The 24,558-nt window shown below is 36.0% G+C and overlaps 1 protein-coding gene across 4 annotated transcripts in view; it reads left to right on the top strand.

Moving 5' to 3' along the window:
* The window catches only part of STXBP4 (syntaxin binding protein 4), a 194,643-nt gene that overhangs the window by 12,532 nt on the left and 157,553 nt on the right, over positions 1–24,558 (top strand). The window contains exons 2-7 of one of the 4 annotated variants that reach the window (XM_021929065.2): positions 4,016–4,093; positions 4,524–4,648; positions 9,188–9,320; positions 17,959–18,065; positions 18,246–18,456; positions 19,423–19,501. In XM_021929065.2, coding sequence (XP_021784757.2) covers positions 4,602–4,648; positions 9,188–9,320; positions 17,959–18,065; positions 18,246–18,456; positions 19,423–19,501 — 577 coding nt within the window. In that variant the 5' untranslated portion in view covers positions 4,016–4,093; positions 4,524–4,601. The remainder of the gene's footprint in view (positions 1–4,015; positions 4,094–4,523; positions 4,649–9,187; positions 9,321–17,958; positions 18,066–18,245; positions 18,457–19,422; positions 19,502–24,558) is intronic. The other 3 variants (XM_021929068.2, XM_021929067.2, XM_021929066.2) reach the window with 3 other exon arrangements.

Below are 24,558 nucleotides of genomic sequence, written 5' to 3'. Positions count from 1 at the left end.
TAAATAACCAAAAACAACCGGGAAACTTGGTTAACAAAAGAACAAATGAGAGGTGATTGGCCTTACTAGATATGATAATGCCTCTGTAATTAAAATAGAATGGCATTGGTGTACAAATAAACAGACTAACCAAAGGCCCAGAATAAAAATTACAGAAGTAGACCCAAACCCTTAAGAGATTTTGTATATGATGAAAGTTGTATCTCAAAATGGTGGGGAAAAGATGGGTTATTTAATAAATGTGGTTGAGACAATGGGGTGGTCTTCTTGGGAAAAATATGAGTTGGATTTGTACTTTATATTACGATGGATTCCAAATGGATCAAATATTTAAAAATGAAACCATAAGAGTACTAGAAGAAAATATGAGAGAATTCTTTATAACTTTGGAGTGGGCAAGGAGTTTCTAATTTGACCTAAAACCTGGAAATCATAAAAGATTCATAAAGTTAGCCACAAACTTTTGCGTAACAAAAAGCCTATAACCCAGAAGAAAAGTGTTGGGGGCGGGGGATATATTTGCAATTCTTAGTGCTGATAGAGAATTTCCGTAAGATTTAAGAACTCCTAGAAACTGAACAGAAAAAGACCTAACAATAAATAGAAGAATTGGCAAAAGGTGTTAAAAAAAAAACACAGTTCACATAAAAGAAGATACTGAATGGTTCTTAAAGCATAAAAAACTCTTCAGCTTCACTCCAACCACCTTGAGATACCATTTTCATCAATAAGACTGACAAAAATCCAAAAGTTATTTAGTATACCATAGTGGAGAAAATTCAGAGTAACAGGCACTATCGTTGGTGAGATAGTAAATTAGTACAACCCTGACTGAGGGACATTTGGCAATTTCTATCAATTTCATTATGGCATTTTTGTAATTTCATTAAATTAATATTTACTATAATTTCTGGCAGAAGATATTTTTATCCCTTTTATTTTCTCTATTTTTTGTCCAGTGAAAAGAACTGCTTTTATTGAATACCATGTCTGAGAATATAAATTACTAAGTCTTACTCAAACACCATATGCGTTATGGGCAGATTTTTTTTTATCTGATGAGATTTCTAATTATATGGGATGAAGATTGTTTTAATGAGATCATAAGTAAACAGATTTATCAAAGAAAAGCTCTAATTTAAGTTTTCTGGAATAGATTCATCTTATACAACAAGATTTTTTTTCTCCAATGTTCTACTTTCTCTGTTTTTGCTGACCTAACTGTTTCCCTCTTATGATTCACCAAACTAGAATAACAATATATTTGTCTTCAATGTGCATATTTTTAGTAAAAGAACAGAATGTTTTCCTTCTGTGTTATTTATTAATTATGGGAACTTGAGGGTGGCGTGTGTGTGTGTGTGTGTGTGTGTGTGTGTGTGTGGTGTGTATGTAACATTACTAGAATCCCTGTTGGTTGAGGGCCTTGCAAGCTTGTATAAAGAAAGAGTAGGAAGCAGGCAAAGGAGAGGGAAAGGACAGGCATGTTATGATATTTAAGGACATGACAATGAATACCTTGTTAATACAAAAAATAAGCCCACTGTTGGGATGCATAAGATTAAACCCACTTCTGTTTAATCAGTAGTGTCATCTTTATATAAAAGAGATAACACATTACTACTCTTACTCTCTCATTTTACTTTTTTGGTGAATCAAGATTTTTACCTGAATTAATTTTCCACCATACTGTAGTAGAAACAGCTTGGGTTTGGAGCAAGAAAGAGCAGGATTCAAACTCTACTTTACAACTAGCCTGTGACAATGGACAAGTCACATACTTTCTATATGACTTGTTTTTCTTTTGTATAAAATTGGGTTAATAATACCTCCCTTGTGGGGTTCTTGTGGGAAGAAAATCCTGTGACATGGCGCCTGGCTGTATTGGTGTTTAATGATGACTTAGATCCCAGGTTACGCAGCCTTTCTCCATACTCCCTGTGTATACTGCTGTCAGAGCACTTCGCCCCTCCTGATCTCATCTCATCTCTAGCACTTAGGACACTGCCAACATGTTAAGTGAATGGAATAAACACCTAAATTTTATTTTGTACCTTAAAATAGAAATGTTTTAAAATGTCTTGTTAAGTATATTATATGGAATGTGTTGTACAGTAGCATTTATACATCATTAGACTTGGATACGTTCCCAGGGGACCTGGGGACCTGTGTCCAGTTAGAACAACTCACCAAAGATGAGGATCTTACTCACTTTGGTACCAGTAGAAAGACTGCTCAATTTTTCACATCTGTTTTTGAGCAAGGTGCTACTATTCCTACCTTACTTAATATGAGGAGATGCTAAGAGGTTAGGCAGTTTTTCTAATGCCATATTACTAACACATGGCAATATTGCCATTTGAACTCTGCATTTCTTTTCTTTTCTTTTCTTTTTTTAACTTAGGTCTAGTACATTTTCCACAATATTAAATAAATACATTTGGAATACATAGTATGTGAAACATAGTGCCAATTAATGGTAGTTACTGTTATTATTGTTATATGAGAATGACCTCTCTTGAGGTTTGAGAATCTGCTCCATGCATGCATTATTAAAGCAGTGTATAATGAACTTATGCAAACTTGGTTTTGGAATTGAACTCTCTTCCATGGCTATATCAGTCTTGTGGACAGCTGCGGTGGCTCTTGACTCTGAGTGACTGCTAGTCAAAGCCCAAGGATTGTAAGCTCCTCCCTCAGGTGGCCCTTCTTTTCCTCATGGGTACTGGATAACTTTCTTACTTCATGGTCATTGGACTTTTGCTACCGACATTGTGGCTTGGTGGTTTCATGTCTCTGGCTATTGTTGATCTACATGCTTCCATGGTTCCTGTCGCTTGCTACTACAGAGGCTGTGAAGTCAAAATGTGTTTTTACCACCCAGGCCAGTGAATATATCGCTATGTTAGGTTCTCAAAAGTAGTTGTTTTGTGTTTGGGGCCCATTCAGTTCATTTACAGAAGAATCTGTGATTTCTTCTGCATACAGTGGTTGAAGAAAAGATGGGATGATCCTCTTGATTTTAGTCCTCAATCTCTCAGTTTTGTTCTGCCTAGAACTTTTTGTTTCTGAGTCCTCAGTTTCTCTGGGATTCTTTAAGATACATTCCTCCTGCACCTGTTTCCTAGGCCAGAATTTTGTTGTGAATCAGTTGCTGATGTGCTGCTTTTCAGAGGATATCACCTTTCTTTAGCTTAGTATGCCATACAAATATTACCATTATGTGTGTGCTCAGACTTAAAAAATGTTTAAGAAGCACTGCCCTAAATTTTAGCTTCTTCAGCCCTCTTGTTACCAATTGTCACCCAACTATCTATTTTTTATCTTCCAGAAACTTAATTTTCATCCAGTGGCTCTTTTCCCATTTACTCTTCAACATTCTGAGTTTATACGGTTTGTAACTCTTTACCCTAAGACTTTCATATTAGTTGGCTGTTGGGAGGGAAAGAAGATATGTGCCAAGGTCAAGATGCCATTTTTAACTGAAAATCGGGTTTTTTAAAGTTTAACTTTGTTAAGCTATAATTGATTTACAACAAACAGCAGATATTTAAAGTGAGACAGTTTGTTACATTTGACATGTGTGTCCATTTGTGAAATCACCACAATCAAGGCACCCACTGTACCTTTGTGGAAACCGAAGCTTGGAGAAGCCCGAACTTTCAAATGAGAACCCAGGCCTATCAGATCTCAAGGTCCATCCTGTAGACTATAACCTGAGTTCTAGTTAGGAGGAGAAGAAGATAAAAAAAAAAAACTATTTTTCATTTGTGAGGGAAAACCACACAGTCTCTGAATCTAGCTCTTCATTTCTTCAGGAAGAGAGTTGTACTAAATGATCCTAGTGTCTTTGTCAACTTTAAGTTCCTTTACTTCATTCGTTTTTCTTATGAAAAGGTGGTAAATCTCTGTTCAAATACAGTTTGTTTTAATTCAATGAAACTGCACTATTCTCTGTAATTTTCACAGTGGAACAATATAAGACATTAAAAGCATATTTTTTTTCTCTTCATAGGAAAGCCATTTAAGAAGTTCCTAGAATAATATTAGTCAGAGTAATATAGGATCTGCAGGAAGTGCCTCAAGATAGTTGGTAAGATAATAAGAATTTAGTTTTTTTCAAATGCATTGGATAATTACTTTTCTGACTATAAGCTTCATAGCCTTGTGCTCGCCGGAGACATTTTCCTCAATCTTTAACTTAAGCTTACCAAGGGTGGAAGTTTTAATAGTTACCTAAAGCTTAGCTGTATTCTTCACTTTTGCCAGAGAATGAAGATTTTATATAGATATGGATATTCATAATGATATAAACATGTATCTATCTAATGAGTTGTCTTTACACTTCTCTGATGTTATTGTCAGTGACTAAAATGCCATAACTCAAAATACATACATCTAACATCTATACACAGGCTTATATTATTTATGTGCCAAGTGTATATAATGTTTTTACGAACAGTTGGAATCAAATTTGACAGTTCTAAGACCTGACAATTTAATTTCTACTTCTTCAATCCTAGGAAAAGAAGAATTTCTAGACTGTTCATCAAGATCTTCGTTTATACAGCTGTTAAATCCAAGGCTACTTTGGTGAAAGCATGAATAAAAATACATCTACTGTAGTACCATCCAGTCTACTTGAAAAGTAACTTTTAAATTTAATACATTTTGAAATATAGTTTGAAATATGTAAACTACTAATGAACATTTGATTAAAAGTTTTTTACATCTAGCTCTCTAATGTGGTCTAGGATAGCAGTAATGAGTAGTAAGTAAAGTAATACATTGAATTACCTTTCAGTGTAAATCAGTGTATAGAACAAAATCTGCATTCTCTTTAAAGTCATCTGTACAAGGCACGGTAGGGCATGCCTGTAGGGCATGCCTGTAGTCCCAGCTGCTCGGGAGATTGGGAGTTTGAGGCTGTAGTATGCTATGATTGCACCTGTTAATAGTCGCTGGACTCCAGCTGGGCAACAGAGCAAGACTCTGTCTCTAAAAATAATAAAAAATAAACAATTATAAAATTCATTTTTAAAAACTCTTCTGAGATTTCTTTTTTAAATTTTGACTTTTTAATATCTAGACTATTCTATAATTCTGTTAAAAATTTTGATAAGATTAACTACTGGTGACTAACAAACCACCCTAAAGTCCCTTAAAACAATAAGCATTTATTCTTTCTCATGATTCAGTGGGTTGGTTAAGCAGTTCTGCTCTATTCCAGATAATGTAGGATGGCCTCATTTACATCTTGTGAGGCCTCAGCTAGGAAGGCTGAATGGCTGAGGTCTCTTTAGAACTAGTCTGTCATTCTTCAGGAGGCTGGCTCAAGCTTTTTGCCTGGTGGCAGAAGCACAGGTGTTTTCCAAATATCCATTTTCCTCACATTTGCTGGTATCTCATTGGCCAAAGCAATTTAAATAACCAAGTAAAAATTCAAGGAGTGGAGATATAGACTTAGCTTTTTTCTTTCTTTTTTTTTTTTTTGAGACGGAGTCTGGCTGTGTTGCCCAGGCTTGAGTGCAGTGGCATAATCTTGGCTCACTGCAAGCTCTGCCTTCCGGGTTCATGCCATTCTCCTGCCTCAGCCTCCCAAGTAACTGGGACTACAGGTGCCCACCACCATGCCCGGCTAATTTCTTTGTATTTTTAGTAGAGACAGGGTTTCACCGTGTCAACCAGGATGGTATTGATCTCCTGACCTCATGATCTGCCCGCCTCGGCCTCCCAAAGTGCTGGGATTACAGGCGTGAGCCACTGTGCCCGGCCTAGACTTAGCTTTTAATGAAAGGAAGCAGTAAAGTCACATTACCAAGATGCATGCAGACAGGAATGGGAGGAATTGGTGGCCATTTTGAAAACATAAAACATACCTTTAACAAGGTATATTAAAAAAAATCTTGCTCTTAGTCTAGTCTTCACTGTGTGCCCTCATTCTCTCTATAAAAAGTTGTTTTTATTCTTGGTCCTTTTGTAGTGCTTCTTTTTGTTTAAGCCAATGCATATATATAAAAATAAATATACACATATATAATATATGTACACATGATAATTATATATATTTGGATTCCACTCCCCAGAATATTCTTAAGTAAAAGGTATCATGTATACTGTTTTGACCTTGCCTTTTTGTTTTAATGTATATCCTGGTGATCCCTTCATATCAGTTTATAGAAATCTTCCTTGTTTTTTGTTATAACTGCATAATATTCTATGGTGTGGATGTACCATGGTTTATTCAGCCAGTACCTTCTGGATGGACCTTTGTATTGTTTGCAATTTCTGGTGAATACAAATTATGCCAAAATGAATAACCTAGCAGATAAGTCATTTTCTATTTTTTGCCAGAGTATTTTTGGGATAGATTCCTAGAAATGGAATTGCTGGACCAGAGGGTTGTTTTTTGTTAGAGGTTACCAATTTATCTCTTTAGAAGTTGTACCATTTTGCATTCCCACCAGCAGTGTGCAGAAATGCCTGTTTCCCATAGCTTTGTCATCAGAGTATGTTGTTGAAGTTTTAAATTTTCACTGGTCTGGTAGGTGAGTAGTAGTATCTCTGCAGTTTTAACTTGTAATTCTCTTATTATGAGTAAAGTTGAGCAGAACTATTTTAATATTTAATAGGAAAAAAGTATATAATCTAAAATCTTAACAATAGAAGAGTTTTAAAATAAGGTCCTAGTCGTGTATGTAAATTTTATGCTGCCATGAACATACAAATTTATGTTTAAGAAGAACTTTTAACAACATAGACATTGCTTATAATAATTCTAGGTAAGAAAAAAAATAAGATCTAAAACTGTTTAAGTAGTAAGATAGCAATTCAGAAAATATATGGATATTAATTCAGAAAATATATGGATAGATTTATAGAGAAAAAATACTAACAGCACTGAACTGCTGTGCTAATAACACTTTGTTAGAATTAGAAAAGTAAGATCCTGCACTGAAACAATAATATATGCTGGAGATTATTGTGCCCCCAGTGAAGGACATTCACATTTGGAGGGTTTAAGAGTTAGTGGAGAGATCTAATAAGGCACCTTACTTCCCTTTCTTACCTTCTCTTTCATTTCTAGGCTTTACTCATTTATGTTTTTGCAATCTACTATCCCGTAAAGAATGGGTTTATTGGCCAGGGGCGGTGCCTCATGCCTGTAATCCCAGCACTTTGGGAGGCTGAGGGGGCGGATCACTTGAGGTCAGGAGTTTGAGAACAGCCTGGCCAACATGGTGAAACCCTGTCTCTACCAAAAATACCAACAATTAGCTGGGTGTGGTGGCACATACCTGTAATCCCAGCTATTCAGGAGGCTGAGGTGGGAGAGTCACTTAACCTGGGAGGTAGAGGTTGCAGTAAGCCGAGATCACACCACTGCACTCCAGCTGGGACAGAGCAAGACCCCGTCTCAAAAAAAAAAAAAAAAAAAAGAATGAATGAATTTAGGGTGCATTTGGACCCTTGGACCCTGTCCTCTCTGCCTGTTTTCTAGCTGACTGACTATTGCCCTAGAAACCAGATAGACCTTCCCAAATTAGAGCTGAATTCAGTATACCTGTAATACAACTCTAAATGATGTTATACATGGAGAGCAAAATATCAAAAACAGGGAGTGCTATATCCTTTTTAAAAATTTTTCTTTCTTCTTTTTAGAAATTATTTTTTTGAATGCAACAGTTTTCTTAAAGATATTCTTAGAATTTCTATGGTGGAAACTAAGAAAGCTTTTTCTAAAAACTATAATCACGTAAGATATGAAGTAACTCTTTTTTTAATAGTAGTTTCAGTTATTCGATGTTTTTGAAGATAGCTGGAAGTCCTATATTCAACAGTGGCTCTAATACAACAACAAAGTAGATTACATATCACATTTTGCCTCTGAGGTAAGACTGACTGGGCTCACTCTTGGGCCATCAAGTTAACCTACCTGAATTTTGGGTCCTTTAAAAAAATAAGGATAAGAATCTTAAGGATTTTATAAATATTAAATTAAATGTCATTATTTAGGTATTATTTAGCACAGTACTCAGTACATAATAAGTAAGCAGGCAGCCCTCAGTCTTATTTCAAACTTAATTCAAGTTTTGTTTGACCAGTGAAAGTCTCTGGTCTGACCTAGGTATTCAGAAACGCAACTTGGATATTCCTTTTGCAGGACTTTTTTTACAGTCCCTTCTTTTCAAATGGCATTGCTTTTATGTCTGGCAGAAATTACAGTTGAAACAAGTACTTTGTACCAAGAAAATATTCTTTCTAAATTAAAAAGATAAATTTTGAGATTCAAATGGAAGTCACATTAACTTTGCTTTAAATGGCCACAGGCATGTCTTTTAAAGCTACTTACTTAAAATATTTAGTTTTGGAATTCTTCAGGTAGTCTAATAACCAGGTAAAAGCAAATCTTTTCCATCACCTTTAATAAATTTTTGTTCTACTCCAAAGAAATAAGCATTATCATTATACATTCTTTTGTGTTTTGGTTTTGTAGATAATAGGCAAGCAAACTCGTTTAATTGCTGTTATGTCACCTTACTTCTAAAAATGTCATTGCTAGTAAGTACTAAGTATTTTGGGTTGTCTGGATCAGGGGTCCCTAACCCCTGGGCCGCAGACTGGTAGTGGTCTGTAGTCTGTTAGGAACCAGGCCACACAGCAGGAGGTGAGCTGAGGGCAAGCAAGCATTACTGCCTGAGCTCTGCCTCCTGTCAGATCAGTGGTGACATTCAATTCTCGTAGGAGCACGAACCCTTTTATGAACTGTGCATGTGAGGGATCTAGCTTGCGTGCTCCTTGTGAGAATCTAGTGGCTGATGATCTGTCACTGTCTCCCCTCACCTCCAGATGGAACTGTCTAGTTGCAGGAAAACAAGCTCAGGGCTCCCCCGATTCTACATTATTGTTAGTTATATAATTATTTTATTATATGTTACAATTTAATAATAAAGTGCACAATAAATGTAGTGCATTTGAATAATCCCGAAACCATCGCCTCTTTGCACCCCCATCCCCTCTCCACCTCCCATGGAAAAATTGTCTTCCATGAAATAAGTCCCTGGTGCCAAAAAAGGTTAGGGGCCACTGGTCTAGATCTAAGAATTTGATTTAATAAGTAGTTTAAAGAAAAAAATAGGTACAGATCTCTAGACTAACCTGTGTGTGCTAATTTACTTTATCTTAGGGATCCTGCCTTTCAGGTGATTACAATTACCAAGGAAACAGGCCTTGGCCTGAAGATACTAGGAGGAATTAACCGGAATGAAGGCCCATTGGTATATATTCAGGAAATTATTCCTGGAGGAGACTGTTATAAGGTAAAAATATGTCCCCTGCCCACCAAAAATACAAACAATAAGACCTACTAGTGGTGAAGTTTATTTTTTCTTCTTTATTAGTGAATTTATATCCACTGTGACCATACCTCAGTGAAAAATACAAAGGAACTAGGAGATAAGACTGTTGCCCTCAAGGAGCTTTAAACTAAGAAATAAATAGGTTATTCTTATATGAAAATAATAGATATTTCTGACTGTAAGATGAGGTTATTATTTTTAAATTACATGTTGTTCAACTTTTATCCTGTATCTGATTGAGAGAAATTATATTTGATGACATGTTATCTTTCTACTACTTTGAGTTTTTAAATTAAGTTGGATCAGTAGAACTTTAATTACATTCATTTAGCCTCTACTAAATGCAAAACAAAACAGAAACAGCAAACAAAATCTACTAATTTCTGAATTTGCAGTTCTTGTTGAGCTAATGAGTTTTATCACTCGTTAAAACCAGAAATTGTCTTTTTTTAGGAATTAGAAAGTCTTACTCTCCTCTTCAATGTAAGAAATATGTTATATAATGAGCTCCCTTTCACTTTGGTTGGTAGGAAGCTGAGACCCAAATTTGAAGCACAACCCCAGCAATTTAACAAACTGGTTACTATATTTGAATTCTCATTCTTCTTGGATTTCATTTGCTGTTTCTGTTTTACTAAAGTGATTATGTGTCATTTTTTGAAAATTGCGTCCACTTTATTTTGGAGAGATATCAGATATAAAGAATTTAATAAAATTATATTAATAATTAATAAAATTAATAAAATATTCTCCATTTGATTGCCTCCATTTGATTTTGGAGAGATATCAGATATAAAGAATTTAATAAAATTAATAATTAAGAATTAATAAAATATTCTATTAATATCAAGCGATATAGCAAGAGAAAGGATCTTATTTTGTTCTTGTTGTTTGGTTAAGTAAATAGTCCTACTACTTTACCCACTGCCCCATCCGTCCCCCACCACTGCACTTGTTTACCAAGCAGTTTATCTTTTCAACTGGATTTTTTTGTCTTGTTAGGGAAAAATTCCATTTTACCAATAACTTCCAAAATAGTTGTAGTAATTTCAATTGCTTTACGGTTGTTCAGATAATAAGGCCTGTTTTAAATGTACTTTCTAAGTGTCATATAGGCCAGGCATGGTGGCTAATGCCTGTAATCCTAGCTTTGGGGAGGCAGAGGCAGGAAGATTGCTTGAGCTCAGGAGTTTGAGACCAGCCTGGGCAACGTAGAGAGACTTGAACTCTATTAAAAATAAAAAAAATCAGCCGGGCGTGGAGGCGCCTGCCAGTAGTCCCAGGTACTTGGAGGCTGAGGTGGGAGTATTGCTTGAACCCTGAAGATCAAGAGCAGTGAGGTGTGATCGTGCCACTGCACTCTAGCCTGGATGACAGAGTGAGACCCTGTCTCAAAAAAAGTATTATTTAATAAGTTTAATGATATAATTTTTTGGCTATTAAATTTAAATTATTAATCAACATATTTAAAAACTAAATTTAAACAAATCCAAACAAACCAAAAATTGAATTTTTTTCTTCCAAGAATTGAGGTGTTTCTTTTCTTTTTTTTTTTTTTTCTTTTCCTTCAGACGGAGTCTTGCTCTGTCGCCCAGGCTGGAGTGCAGTGGCGCGATCTCGGCTCACTGCAAGCTCCGCCTCCCGGGTTCACGCCGTTCTCCTACCTTAGCCTCCAGAGTAGCTGGGACTACAGGCGCCCGCCACCAGGCCTGGCTAATTTTTGTATTTTTAGTAGAGATGGGGTTTCACCGTGTTAGCCAGGATGGTCTCCTAGCTCCTGACCTCGTGATCCGCCCACCTCGGCCTCCCAAAGTGCTGGGATTACAGGCGTGAGCCACCGCACCCGGCCGAGGTGTTTCTTTAGTGTTAAAGCTGAGAGGTGTGTGTGTGTGTTCAATATAAGCTAAGGCATTTCTTAAACTACCCTTGATATAACGCAATAATAGATCAAGGTACCTAACAAATGATAAGAATTTGCTTGCTTTTTTTTCTTTTTTCTTTTTTTTTTTTTTTTTGAGACAGAGTCTCACTCTGTTGCCCAGGCTGGAGTGCAGTGGCACAATCTCGGCTCACTGCAACCTCCACCTCCCAGGTTCAAGCGATTCTCCCACCTCAGCTTCCCGAGTAGCTGGGATTGCAGGTGCGTGCCAACACACCTAACTAATTTTTATATTTTTAGTAGAGACGGAGTTTCACCATGTTGGCCAGGCTAGTCTCGAACTCCTGACTTCAGGTTATCCATCTGCCTCAGCATCGCCAAGTGCTGGGATTACAGGCGTGAGCTACCGCGCCTAAGCTAAGAATTTGCTTTTAAGATAAGCATGAATTTGTGCTTGTTTATTACGATGAAAACTATTTGGAGTTAGAGTAATAAATTGATAGCAGTGGTGCTGAATGACTCTTTGTCTTCTGTCAGTGATAGCAAATTAAGGAATTATTCTTATAATATCTACTTTTTCTTAGAATTTCATTGAAAGAAGTATTAAAAGGTAAAATTTTCTCATTGACTATATTCTCTACCTACCACTAGAGGGCAGCACAAAGCTATTAATGTTCTTTCTACCTGGTCACAGCTGACCAAAAACAGGCAAGATAGAAAAAGGTGTAGGAGAAGAGGACCGGGGGCAATGGCTCATGCCTGTAATCCCAGCACTTTTGGAGGCCCGGGCGGAAGGATCGCTTGAGCCCAGGAGTTCCAGGTTGCAGTGAGCTATGATTGCATCACTACACTCCAGCCTGGGCAACAGAGCGTCTCTAAAAAATAAAAAATTAAAAAACGTATACAAGAGTAATTTTCTAGTGCTTACATTATTTTTAAATATTTTCTCAAGATGGAGAGCTGTATGCATATGCATATTTATTCTTCAAATACAAAATTGATATAACTATTTCAAAACAATGTATTAATAACGATACATTCACTGTATTCTAAATACTGTTTTAACATGTTATAAATTTCTAGTCTGCACAGAATTTCTACATAGTATAATCTGTAGAATAGGAAACACAAACTCATAAGGTTATCTTAATGAAGTTGCTGAACTGAGTAACTGTTAATATTTTTTAAATGCGCATGAATGCTTTAACTTTCTGTAATTTTAACATTATAATGTTTCGTAATTAACAATATAGGTAATCTCAAGCTTATAGCTAGATTATATTTCATTTATATTTGCAAATCTTCCAAACTGTAAGGGAGTTATTGGGACTCAGAAGGACTTTTCTTTAATTATTCATGGTTTGCCACCACCCACCCCAAATGTTTTCCTCCTGGAAAATATGAGAATGAAATACTGGTTTAGTAGAAGCAAAATATTATGTTTCTTTGAAAAACATATCCAGAATTCAAATATGGGATATTATGAATACATCTTTTCAGTTCAAGTAGAACCAAGATTTCCTCAGCTCTAAGAGCTAGAGGCACCCTATAAATTGAGAACAACTATATTAGTTGCTAAAGTTAAGGAAATAAGAGAGGTCCAAGGCCCTTTTACCTTGTCAGCTAGTCCCGTATCTATCTGGGGTCAATCCTAGACCCTTTTTCTGGCCTAGACACTCCTTTAAGCGTCATACCCATATTCAATTCCCTGATCAACATTTTTGCTTGGACCTCTTAAGGGTATCTCAAACTCAACATTTCTGAAGCTGAACTCATAACATTTACATCACACCATATTCTGCTCATCTCTTCCCAAACAGAGTCTCTTCCAGTTTACCTAGTCTTGGTGAAAGACAGCCAGGTACACAAAGTTAGAAAATTTATTTCCACTCCCATGACACTATTCAATTCATTAACACATACCATTGACTTTCTACTCTCTAAATATCTCTTGAATCCATCAGTCTTCTTGATCTTCATTCTCATCACTGGAGCTTAAACTGTCATCAGTTTTGAATCAGCTCTTTCAGTAACATTGTTTGTTCTCATGCGCCGTATCTATTTCCCTCCCAACCTATATCTTACTAATATTTGGTTGCCTACAAGGTTCCATATAGTGTGGCTTCTGCCCTCTCCTTCTCTGGCTCTCTATCACTATGCATTTTCTCAGTTCCTGGAAGGGGCCAATTTTTTTTTTTTTCCATGTCATATGCTGTTCCCTTAGTCTGGAAACAGCACTCCATTTTCTTTCCCGTATTATTTCCTTATCAATTCAAATACTATTGCCTAAGGATTATGTTGCCTGCTTTTCCCCAGTCTAGGCTAGGTTTTATTTTTTCTATATATGCTCCTAACTCCTGTTCCTTTCCTTTGTGTCACCTATCTCAGTTTGTAATGATGTATTTATATTTATGATTGTTTAATCAACTCTGCCTGAACCACAAGACAGTGTTTCTTAAAGGCAAGGATGCTCTCTGATTTTATTCACAGGAACGTTGTTGGTCTTTGGTGTGGTGCCTGACACATACATACTTGCTTGGTTTAAATTTAGGAATGAATGGTTCCGTAGTCATTTTGTCACATTTCCGAGGATTTCTGATCTGCTTATTTACCCTTCCACTGGCACCATTTGGGCTCCACACCAAGGTACTTCCTCCTTGGGCCTTTGTGTCAGATTTCCGACAATACTTTAAAGTTCTCAAATGTTCATTTTTTTTTTTCTTTCTTTTGTTGCTGGTAACATAGGGAAAGCAGACAGAAATCAAAATCCTCTCTTCAAATCTGATAGTATATTTCATATTTTCTTCAGTTGGTTCTAAGACATACATTAAAACATACACATATAAGCTATGCATGCACATACACACACATATATATAACATGCATATATCGGTATGTAATATACTTCTGAGTGTGTGTATATATGTAACTTTTCCTCTTCTATCTCTGAAATTATAGGTCTCACAATCAATGTCATCATGTAATTGGTGGCATTGAAGTAGGATATATTTAACTTTCAGAGGAAATCTGTTTTCATGCTGAGCATAGCGCTGGAACCAGGGCTAAGGCTTTTAGATAAATAGCAGGATCAGGCCTCTGGATGGCAAACTATGAAGAAACCGGTCCCACTGGTGGGAGCTGAAGAAGTAGCAGCCAAGATGGTTCCCTTTGCAGTGTCACTCTCTTTATTCCTTTGCCATTATTATTTCTGTCATAGCTACCCTAAAATCCTCAGACTGTTTCTTGGCCCCCTTTAACCTACTGTGGACTTCCTGTGTACCTAGCACTGTGCCAGGGAAATAACCATGAAAAGGACAGAGTTCTAGTTCTGCCTAACTGAAAGAATTGGTGATTCCGGCCCACTAAAAGAATCATTGCCCCTAGATTGGGAGTTGCTAATTTAGTATATTCTAACGCGAAGGCAGGGAAAAGCGGATGTGTAAACATAAGAACCATACAGATTAAGTGCAATCCTTTAGGTAAGTAAAAGTGTTTTTTGAGTAAAAAGATACAACAATTAAGTAAATCCTGGGGAACTAGAGAAAACTTGCAGCAGAGATAGTGTTTGAATTGGGCTGTGACGTTTAAGTCAGAGTTTATCACAGAGAAGTGGGAGGATAGATGGTGGCATTCTAGATGGGAATTCACATGTGTAAAAACATTGAGGTTCGAAAGACCATGGCTGATTTGAGGCACATTCTCTGAGAGTAGCATGAAGAATTTATATGCTGGTGTGGAAGGTGAATGGTGAAGCTAGAAAAAATAAGCTGCAGTAAATTTGTTGTGCTGGGTTTGGGACGCTGAGGAGTTTCAACTTTTCCTACCAGTTGGCAGCCATCGAAGTTTCTCAGTCTGATGAGTAATATAATTAAATTTGCTATCAGTATGAAAATTGTCCACAACAGATATGGAAGTCTCATTCACCTCATCTTATTTAACATCTATAATGTGCTATAATTTACACATGTTACTTCTTATAGCAACCTCGTGTTACATATATTTATCCCCATTCTACGGCTAAGAAAATGGAGTTTCATAAAAGCTAAACAGCTTCCCTCAGTTCACAATAATAACTGGAGTTAAAAGAAGGTTCCTGTCAGTCTACATCTTGTAAAAGTATAGGAAAGGAATCTTAAGGCTTACGGAAGGACTGTTCCTTAGTATTAGGTATAATGAGTTAGTTAAATCAGAATTAGGCTGTATAGATGGTTTCTGATAATATTGAAATGTATTATTTAGGAAACTATATACCAAAGTCATAATATAGAAATGAATAGTACTGGTCTTTTTTAACAGAAGTGTTTACGTGGTCAGGAATATATTATTATTTCAACATCTGCATGAATGTCAATGTGAAAGAATTCAGATCTGAAGTTCAGCATATGAAAGTGCTTGGCACATTGCCTCGCATGTCAGGTAGTTGCTCTGTAACTGCTGAATTGAAATCTAGACTGTGTGGAAGAGATCTCAGCATATCTCTGAAGTTAGTATCTTCACATATACATTAATCCAGCTGGGGCAGAATGCACTCGAATGCCAGACTTACAAAAATAGCTTTGTTTTCATTTGCAGGTTCTGACTTTTAAACAGGTTCAGAAATTCACATGATCAGCTGAGATCTTATTCTAGGAGGCAAAGAAAAAAACTAACTGCTATGAATACTTTTTAGAAAGAAAAAAATATGTAAACACCAGAAGTCATAGTCAGAAGGCATGCTTCTTCTTCTCTTCTCTGACTCTCTTCCTGCCAGAAAATGCTGCTTCGGTACATCAGCGTACTTTAATATAAGATGGGTTAAATTGCCTTCATGTGAACTTTTTCTCTGTACTAACACTGCATGTTTTGTTGTCTGACTTTGCTAACTATATTTAATCACATATTTACATAAAATCAAAATTTGTTTTCAAATTATATATAAAATAAAAATATATATGATATATATATGAGAGAGATATATATATATGAGATAGATAGATAGATAGATAGATATATATATATATATATATTTTTTTTTTTTTTTTTTTTTTTTTTGAGACAGAATTTTGCTTTGTTGCCCAGGCTGGAGAGCAGTGGTGCAATCATGACCTTGACCTCCTGGGTTCAAGTGATCCTCCCACTTTAGCCTCCTGAGTAACGGAGACTACAGACATGTGCCAGCTATTTTTTTTTTTTTTTGAAAGATGGGGTCTAACTCTATTGCCCAGGCTGGTCTCAAACTCCTGGGCTCAAGCAATCTTTCTGCCTTAGCCTCCCAAAGTGTTGGGTGTACAGACGTGAGCCACTGTGGCTTATATATGTTTTAAAATTAAGTTGACTCTGTTGGCTTAAGTATTTTAAATAATGTTTACATTTCAGTAGGATAGGGTCATTATGCATCTAGATTATATCATCTTTTACACAGTATTTGAGATATGTTTCTATGAAATCCTTTCATGAATGTTTTATGTCAATTTTGTTGTTTTCCTATGTATTCTTTAGTCAGTGAAAGAGATAGTACTTCATGTCTTTTTAAAAAATAATACCTATTGTTATTTAGGAATAAAATAACTGTGAATCACCATTATTATAAATAATACAGCTTAGATTAAAGATCAGTATCCAAGGGATATATTTTAGTAGATAAGACTAAAGAAAGATGTTTTCTTGAATTTGTGAAAGTTACTTAAGTACCATCAAGGTGAAAATCTCCCTTTTTAACCATATAAGCTTTTTCTGTAGTTATAAAAATAATGGTTTCTACCACTGTACTAATTAATGATAAATAGGGAAATACCTTAGGAGCTGTAAAAGAAGAAAGCTTATTTTTATTTTCTGGTTTGAATGAAAAGAAAAGACAAAAACTGGGAAACTTATCTAACAACTACATTAACTCTTGTTCCTGATATGCTCTGTCTTATTCAGTTAGGCTAGCTATGAGCAAGCCAGGCCTTAGCAAAGGCAACACCAGGCAGCCAGTTAGAATTGTCATTATTAGCAGGACATGGCTAACAATATATGCACAGCCAACTAGGCCTTAATCACAGGGGGATAGCAGGTCTAGTAAAAAAGATGATGCTGAAATACAGGTAGGATCAATATAATTAAAATCCTTGGCCAGGCGCAGTGGCTTTCACCTGTAATCCCGGAACTTTGGGAGGCCGAGGTGATTCTAGGCTTGAGCCCAGGAGTTTGAGACCAGCCTAGGCAGTGTTATGAGACCTCATCTCTACAAAAAATTTTGAAAATTTAAAAGTTTTATTAAAAAAAGACCCTTGACTAAAGTTTTAAAAATTTCAATGTGGGATAACTGCACATTAAACAGTTCGGTGGGAGGAAATATGTAGGAATGCAGAGAAATTAAAGTAAATGAGTTTTGTATTCTGAAATAATCCCACAGTTATTTGGCCCACTTTATCACAGAGTCAGAGCTTGATCAGCCTCATAGTGCTCAGTTTTTAAAACAGGTCCCTTTTCCTGGTATACTGGCCTATGTCCTACCTGCCATATTCAGAATTCTTTAGCATGTAAATTTATTCATGGAATGCATGAACCATTCCATTTTACTCATATATATTACTAAACCAGACTTTAATCAAGACATTTTGCTACTGAGATTGTCTAAGATTTTACTTTTTACTCTTTTTGAAGGTGTTCTTCACAAAAACTTTTCATTGCTTTAATTGCATCAATTTTTTTTAAATACCCCATTAGTTCCTTTATAAATGTTACTGTTTTTGTTAGGATGGTCGTTTGAAACCAGGAGATCAACTTGTCTCAGTCAACAAGGAATCTATGATTGGTGTATCATTTGAAGAGGCAAAAAGCATAATTACCAGAGCCAAGTTGAGGTAACTATACTACCCACGGGATAGAATGAGTCATTTAAGATGTCTCCTTGGAAGCAGTAATTTAAGATGTGTTAAGTACTTTATAAGAAATATTTTTTAATAACATTTGAAACATTATCTTGGAATTCAGTTGTACTGTATTCGTAGCATATCCATAAAGTGATTTCTTTTTAATACTAGGTCAGAATCTGCTTGGGAGATAGCATTCATCAGACAAAAATCCAACAACATTCAGCCAGAAAATCTGTCATGTACATCACTTGTAGAAGCTTCAGGAGAATATGGACCTCAAGCCTCAACATTTAGTTTTTTTTCTTCTCCTCCTGAAATACTAATCCCAAAGACCTCATCCACTCCCAAAACAAATAATGCCATTTTACCTTCTTGTGAGGTAAGTCAGGTAATCTTAAATTTATGTATGTACTCCATAAATTCCCTATACATTTTTACATTGGTTATATACATATAGAATTATTTCAGTAAAATTGTTAACAAATTAATATTTCTTTGAAAGTTTTTTTTATTTTTTTCTATTTAAAATTTTGATGCTGTGTTTTCAATAAACATATTTTAAGTCAGCATGTCCTGTGGCCAGAAGCATGATGGGTTAGAAAATACCAGCTTGACAAAATGGTTCCACAAAGATATGCCTAGATATCACTCAAAACTATGTTAGGAATGTCATATTTAGTTTCAGTTGGTTTAGTTATTTGCCATTTCTGTTCTCTGCTTGACTGAAGTCAGGCCATCTTCCTTTTGTTCCTTAGCTTCTTTCCCACACAGTGAAGCTAATCCCAGGCTAATCCAGTCTAAGAGGGTATTGCACCTTCATGCGTGCTATAGTTCACCCAAGTAGAATCACACAAAATGGGCAATTTCTATATCAGAATTAACATACTCAATTACTAACTGCTATACTGTCCTAACAAATTACAGTTATAGAATAAAGAGTGTATTATTTATGTCTGTGTTAGCTGTAAAATAGGGAACTTATGCTTTTAATCAGTAGAATAAAATTCGTCAAAGGTAACTTCAGTCTCTGGTACATGCTGAACAGAGACAGAGTATACGATTTTCTGTCAGCCCCTTATACTTTGTCACTTGCAGCTATAATACTTTTAAAAGACAACATGTGTGGCCTTATATTTTGTTATCCTTGGATGTGGTAGAGCTGAAAGCAATTGTTACCTTTAATTCTGAATTGCTTTGTTTGAAGATGCATATACCAAAATTTTAGAGGGTTCATGTTTGAGGGACAATTACTTTAATCTCTGTAACCATTCTTTTTATGTTAACATGGGCTTCAAGTGACCTACTTTAGTAAATGACATTGCATGTTCCTCATTTTCTTTCACAGATAAAAACTGGATACAACAAAACAGAACAGATTCCAATTACTTCTTCAGAAAACAGTTCTGTGGGTTTGTCTAATACAGGTAAATACACGTTTAATTTCTCTTTCCTGTTTTTTTATTTTTCAATTCTCTCTCAATGAGGAGTATGTAATGTGACTTAAGACTTCGAAGAAGGGTGAATTATGTCTTTGTTCCTTCAGTGAATGAAAAAGTAAAAATAATGTCTTTATGTTGGTCCCTGTTAAAATATGACTTTTATTAGAAATTTCTCTGAACAAAGAGTTGAAATTTCAAAAGATGCATTGTCATAACAGTGTTTATAAAGCTATAATAATTCATGAATTGTTTAAATCAAATAATGAAAAGTCTTCTATAAAGATCAAGATTAGGTTGCCGTGTCCTTTTGGTGCAATACTGATGAGGCATATTAAATACACCTTTCAGAAAACACATTATAGAAGGGAGCATACCTTAAGAAAAGAAATGTGTCTTGTTTTTTTGTAAGAAATCATATGGATATCAATCAGAAAGGATGTCAGTATTGTTAATTCATTATTATTGATTCTTAATTACCATAAAATGATTTACTGACTTTTTAAAACAATAAAGCATTAATTATCTAAGCCAAGTGTAAAATAAGGATTTTTATTTGGTTGTAAGGTGCTTACAGGATCAATATCAAGAAAAAGTCTCCTGAAATTATCTCCAAAAGTTAAACACAACCATAAAAAGACTAAACATAACTGAAAAACTAATTATATATGCCTAATTATAATGCAAATTTTTACCTGTATATTTTAGTTTTGTTTTAATAGCATTATTCATATAAGAACAGAAAAATAAGGAAGCATTAATTTAAATTAAATAGCAACCAATCTTTTTTTTGAGACAGAGTCTCGCTCTGTCGAAGCTCTGCCTCCTGGGTTTATGCCATTCCCCTGGCTCAGCCTCCCGAGTAGCTGGGACTACAGGTGCCCGCCACCATGCCCAACTAATTTTTTGTACTTTTAGTAGAGACGGGGTTTCACCGTGTTAGCCAGGATGATCTTGATTTCCTGACCTCGTGATCTACCTGCCTCAGCCTCCCAAAGTGCTGGGATTACAGGCATGAGCCACTGCTCCCAGCCCAATAGCTGCCAATCTTTACAGGAGTTTATACTAGATTCCACAGTGGTTTACTCCGATTTGGGGTGGTATTTACCAGTGGGTTAATAGCAATCTTCAGCCATGAGTTATATTTGCTTTTACTTAGATTTATTGACCCTTAGAAACTTTATAGTATTATTCCTCTTATGTAATTAATTTCCAGTCTCTGGATGTACTATATTTTAAACTGGGAACCTGTATGAGAAGAAAAAGACAAATGAAACAGTCATGAGATGAACATCAAAATTGCTGGATGATGGAAGTCAGAATCCTTTATTCCTTGATTATATTATAAATTATTAATAATTATATAACATGTTTTTAACTTTTAAAGTAATTGAACTATTCAATGCCTCTTTTAACCTTTTATTCAGTAAGGATTTACTGTGTTATATAGAATACAGTACAATGGGATTTATGAAGAAATTAGGATATTTTCTGTGAGATACTTAATAGTATATTGTGAAATAAAACATGGGGCTAAAAATTCTGATTATTCAAATTAGGAAACATTCTAATTTATATGCATGTGTTTGTTTATAGATGTGTGTGTATGTTTATTTTATCAAGCAGCTACTATTTGCAGTTTTTTGTGTTAATCGGAGCAGGATGTGAGTGGTTTTGTTACTCTAAAAACCATTCTGTCTTGTGGATAAATAACACATTTAAACAAATTATGTAAAGACATGAACATAGAGGCCTAAGGAAAGAAGTAGTGAGTGCTATGAGTATGGTATAAGGAAGGCACAGTGATTACCACCAGACTCTGGATACAGACTCAGTGTTCAAGTTCTTGCTTTCATCTTATTAACTCTGTAACCTTGAAAGAGTTACAAGTTACACGGAGTTGTTATGAGGATTAAACAAGATCATGCATGTCAAGCACTTATATTATAATTAGTGCATAGTATATGCCTACTAAATTTTCCTGTTACTAATAATACAGAACCTATAGCTTAGAGTATAGCTCAGATAATATTCTAGGTCGTGTTTATAGAGCAGAAGGAAAAGCTTCCAATTCTTGATTCAATTTTATGTCCTCCCCTTGACCCCAAAACCTAGTATATAATAAGGAATCTGTCACAATATGCAGAAATTAAGAAAAATTTCTTGTCAAAAGTCAGACATTATCCATATCTTGAAAAACGTGGTAAACATCAATTGATAACTGAACACAGGAGATGGTTTCAAGTTAAGGAAGCACCACAAATGAAAGAACTAAGGATGAACTAGAGGTCAGATGACTCCAAGAGTCAGCTGTGATTAGAACAGAGATCTTGTTAACAGTAAATAATCTCAGGTAAATGTATACCAGTCGCTGTAAGAACAGTGGTAGATTCTGTAGTAGAAAAATAGGTTAGTGAAAAATATATTTAAGTAAGTTATAGGTAAAGTAAATACTAAAATACAATTAAGATGGAACATTTTTCTAGCGTAGAAATTGTGTCAACTCGGTCTCGTTTTCTTCTACATAAATGTAATAGGCAAGATATTTCTGGGGAGTGGAAAAAAGGCAAAATCACCTCTAAATTATCTCTAGATAATTTATATATATTGTGATTTGCATGTTATAAGTACCTAATTATAGATGGTTACAAATCAGAAATTAACCATCACTTCTAGATTCCTTCAGTTACCTGATACTAATTCAAAAAATATAAACAAATTTTAATGTTAACCTCAACAAAAGTAAATGTAATTAGATAGTTCTATGTCTGTTCTTATCTAAAAATCATCCCAAAGTGTAAAAATTGGTTAGAATTTTAAAAATCCACATAATATTTAAATGTTTTCAAAAACGATGCTATTACAGAAATTTATTTCAAAATCCAGAGTTGTTCACTAGTGCCGTATATAAGTTGAATATCACGTCTGTAATCCCAGCACTTTGAGAGGCCGAGATGGGCAGATCAGTTGAGGTCAGGAGTTCGAGACCAGCCTGACCAACATAGTAAAACCTCATCTCTACTAAAAATGCAAAAAAAAAAAAAAAGAAATTAGCCAGGCATGGTGGTACATGCCTGAAGTCCCAGCTAGTCGGGAGGCTGAGGCAGGAGAATTGCTTAAACCCGGAAGGCACAGGTTGCAGTGAGCTGAGATTATGCCACTGCACTCCAGCCTGGGTGACAGAGCAAGACACCATCTCAAAAAAAAAAGAATTGTTGCATGAAGAAATAGTCATTATTTTAACTTTACTAATAGTGTAAAGACTTAATTCCTTTAGACCAAGTCTTTTGAAACTGAAATAAAGTAGTTATGGGGAAAAATATCCATTCAGAGTTCGTGGTATTAAGTAAATTGTATTGATCCTTCCTTACAAAACATTCCTTTTCTTCTGCTGCTACAAAGAGGATAGGAACAGAAGATCTGAGAGGAGCCAGGCATGGTGGCTCACACCTATAATCTCAGCACTTTGGAAGGTCGAGATGGGAGAAATCACTTGAGCCCAGGGGTTCAAGACCAGCTTGGGCAATATTGCGAGACCCTGTTTCTACAAAAATTAAAAAATTAACTGGACATGGTGGCATGCACCTGTGGTTCCAGCTACTTGGGAATCTGAGGTGGGAGGATCACGTGAGCCCAGGAGGTCAAAGTTGCAGTGAGCTATGTTCAGGATACTGCACTCCAGCCTGAGAGACAGAGCAAGACCAAGACGCTGTCTCTAAAGAAAGGAGAAGGAGGAGGAAGGGGAAGGAGGAGGAGAAGGAGAAGGACAAGAAGGAGAGAGATCCAAGAGAATAATAAGCGATACTTGGAAATACTCACTCCCCCAGAGAGGAGCAAATAAAGAGCTTGGGGCTGGGATAGAGAGATGTCATTGGCAGATGAGGAAAACTGTCTGTGAGGGGCTTTCGGGTAAAGCTACTCTGAATTGACAAAGTATGCTGGAGTTATACACAGACCCTCTTAAGGTTTTAACTCAAAAGTAAAGGTGTAAGTTGTCTGGAAAAAGATTTTGTTAAGCCCTGATTGCATATTGTTAAATGAAGGTTAGTATAATTTTACATTAAATCTCCTTATAATACAGTGTCTCTGTGTTGATATTAATAATACTGTATATGTTTTCACAGTAGTTTTCTATGATATTGTTGATCTTCTAACTCCTATGAGGCAATCTGGTTTATTCCTCCAACTTTGTAGATGAGCAAACCCATTATTAAAGATGTTGAACACATTTAAGAACATTGGTCTGGAGTCACAAGAGATTAGACTCCTAACATTATCATGTACTAGCTATGTGACCTAGGCTAATTTCTTTACCTTTTCCTGCCTTGGTCTTTTATCTTTGGGATGGGAATAATAACATCTGTGGTCACTGTGAAGATTAATGAGCTTATATAGGTACATAGTTTACTGTTTAGATAGAAGATAGGAGCTTTTGTTCTTTTCACTGTTAGATATAGCATTTTTTTTTTTTTAACGGAGTCTCTGTCACCCAGCCTGGAGTGCAGTGGCACAATCTCAGCTCACTGCAAGCTCCACCTCCCGGGTTCACGCCATTCTCCTGCCTCAGCCTCCCCAGTAGCTGGGACTACAGGCACCCGCCACCACGCCCGGCTAATTTTTTGTATTTTTAGTAGAGACGGGGTTTCACCGTGTTAGTCAAGATGGTCTCGATCTCCTGACCTCATGATCCGCCCGCTTTGGCCTCCCGAAGTGCTGGGATTACAGGCATGAGCCACTGCACCCGGCCAATATAGCAAATTTTTATGCTTAGATGTAGGAAAACGTGAGAACACATTCCTCAGTATGTCAATGTTGTAAGTGTTCCTGTCTCACCTTCTCTCATTCTCCTCTCTTCCCCTTGCTCTCCCCTCTGCAACTCTTTCAATTACTTAACACTTGAAATGAGTAATTCAAGCCCAAGTTTAGTCTTTGAGACCATAATCAGGTTCACTTGGGTCCACCTAGTGTTAATGTGCCTTAATTGCAGGCCAAACACCAAGCTGGAAGTCGTTGGACAAGCTTCACATATCCAAACCTTAAAGGAT

Source organism: Papio anubis, chromosome 17 (assembly GCF_008728515.1).
Source record: "Papio anubis isolate 15944 chromosome 17, Panubis1.0, whole genome shotgun sequence".
Taxonomy (NCBI): Eukaryota; Metazoa; Chordata; class Mammalia; order Primates; family Cercopithecidae; genus Papio; species Papio anubis.
Note: the sequence above shows the minus strand (reverse complement) of the source record. Positions and strands in the feature narration are given on the sequence as shown.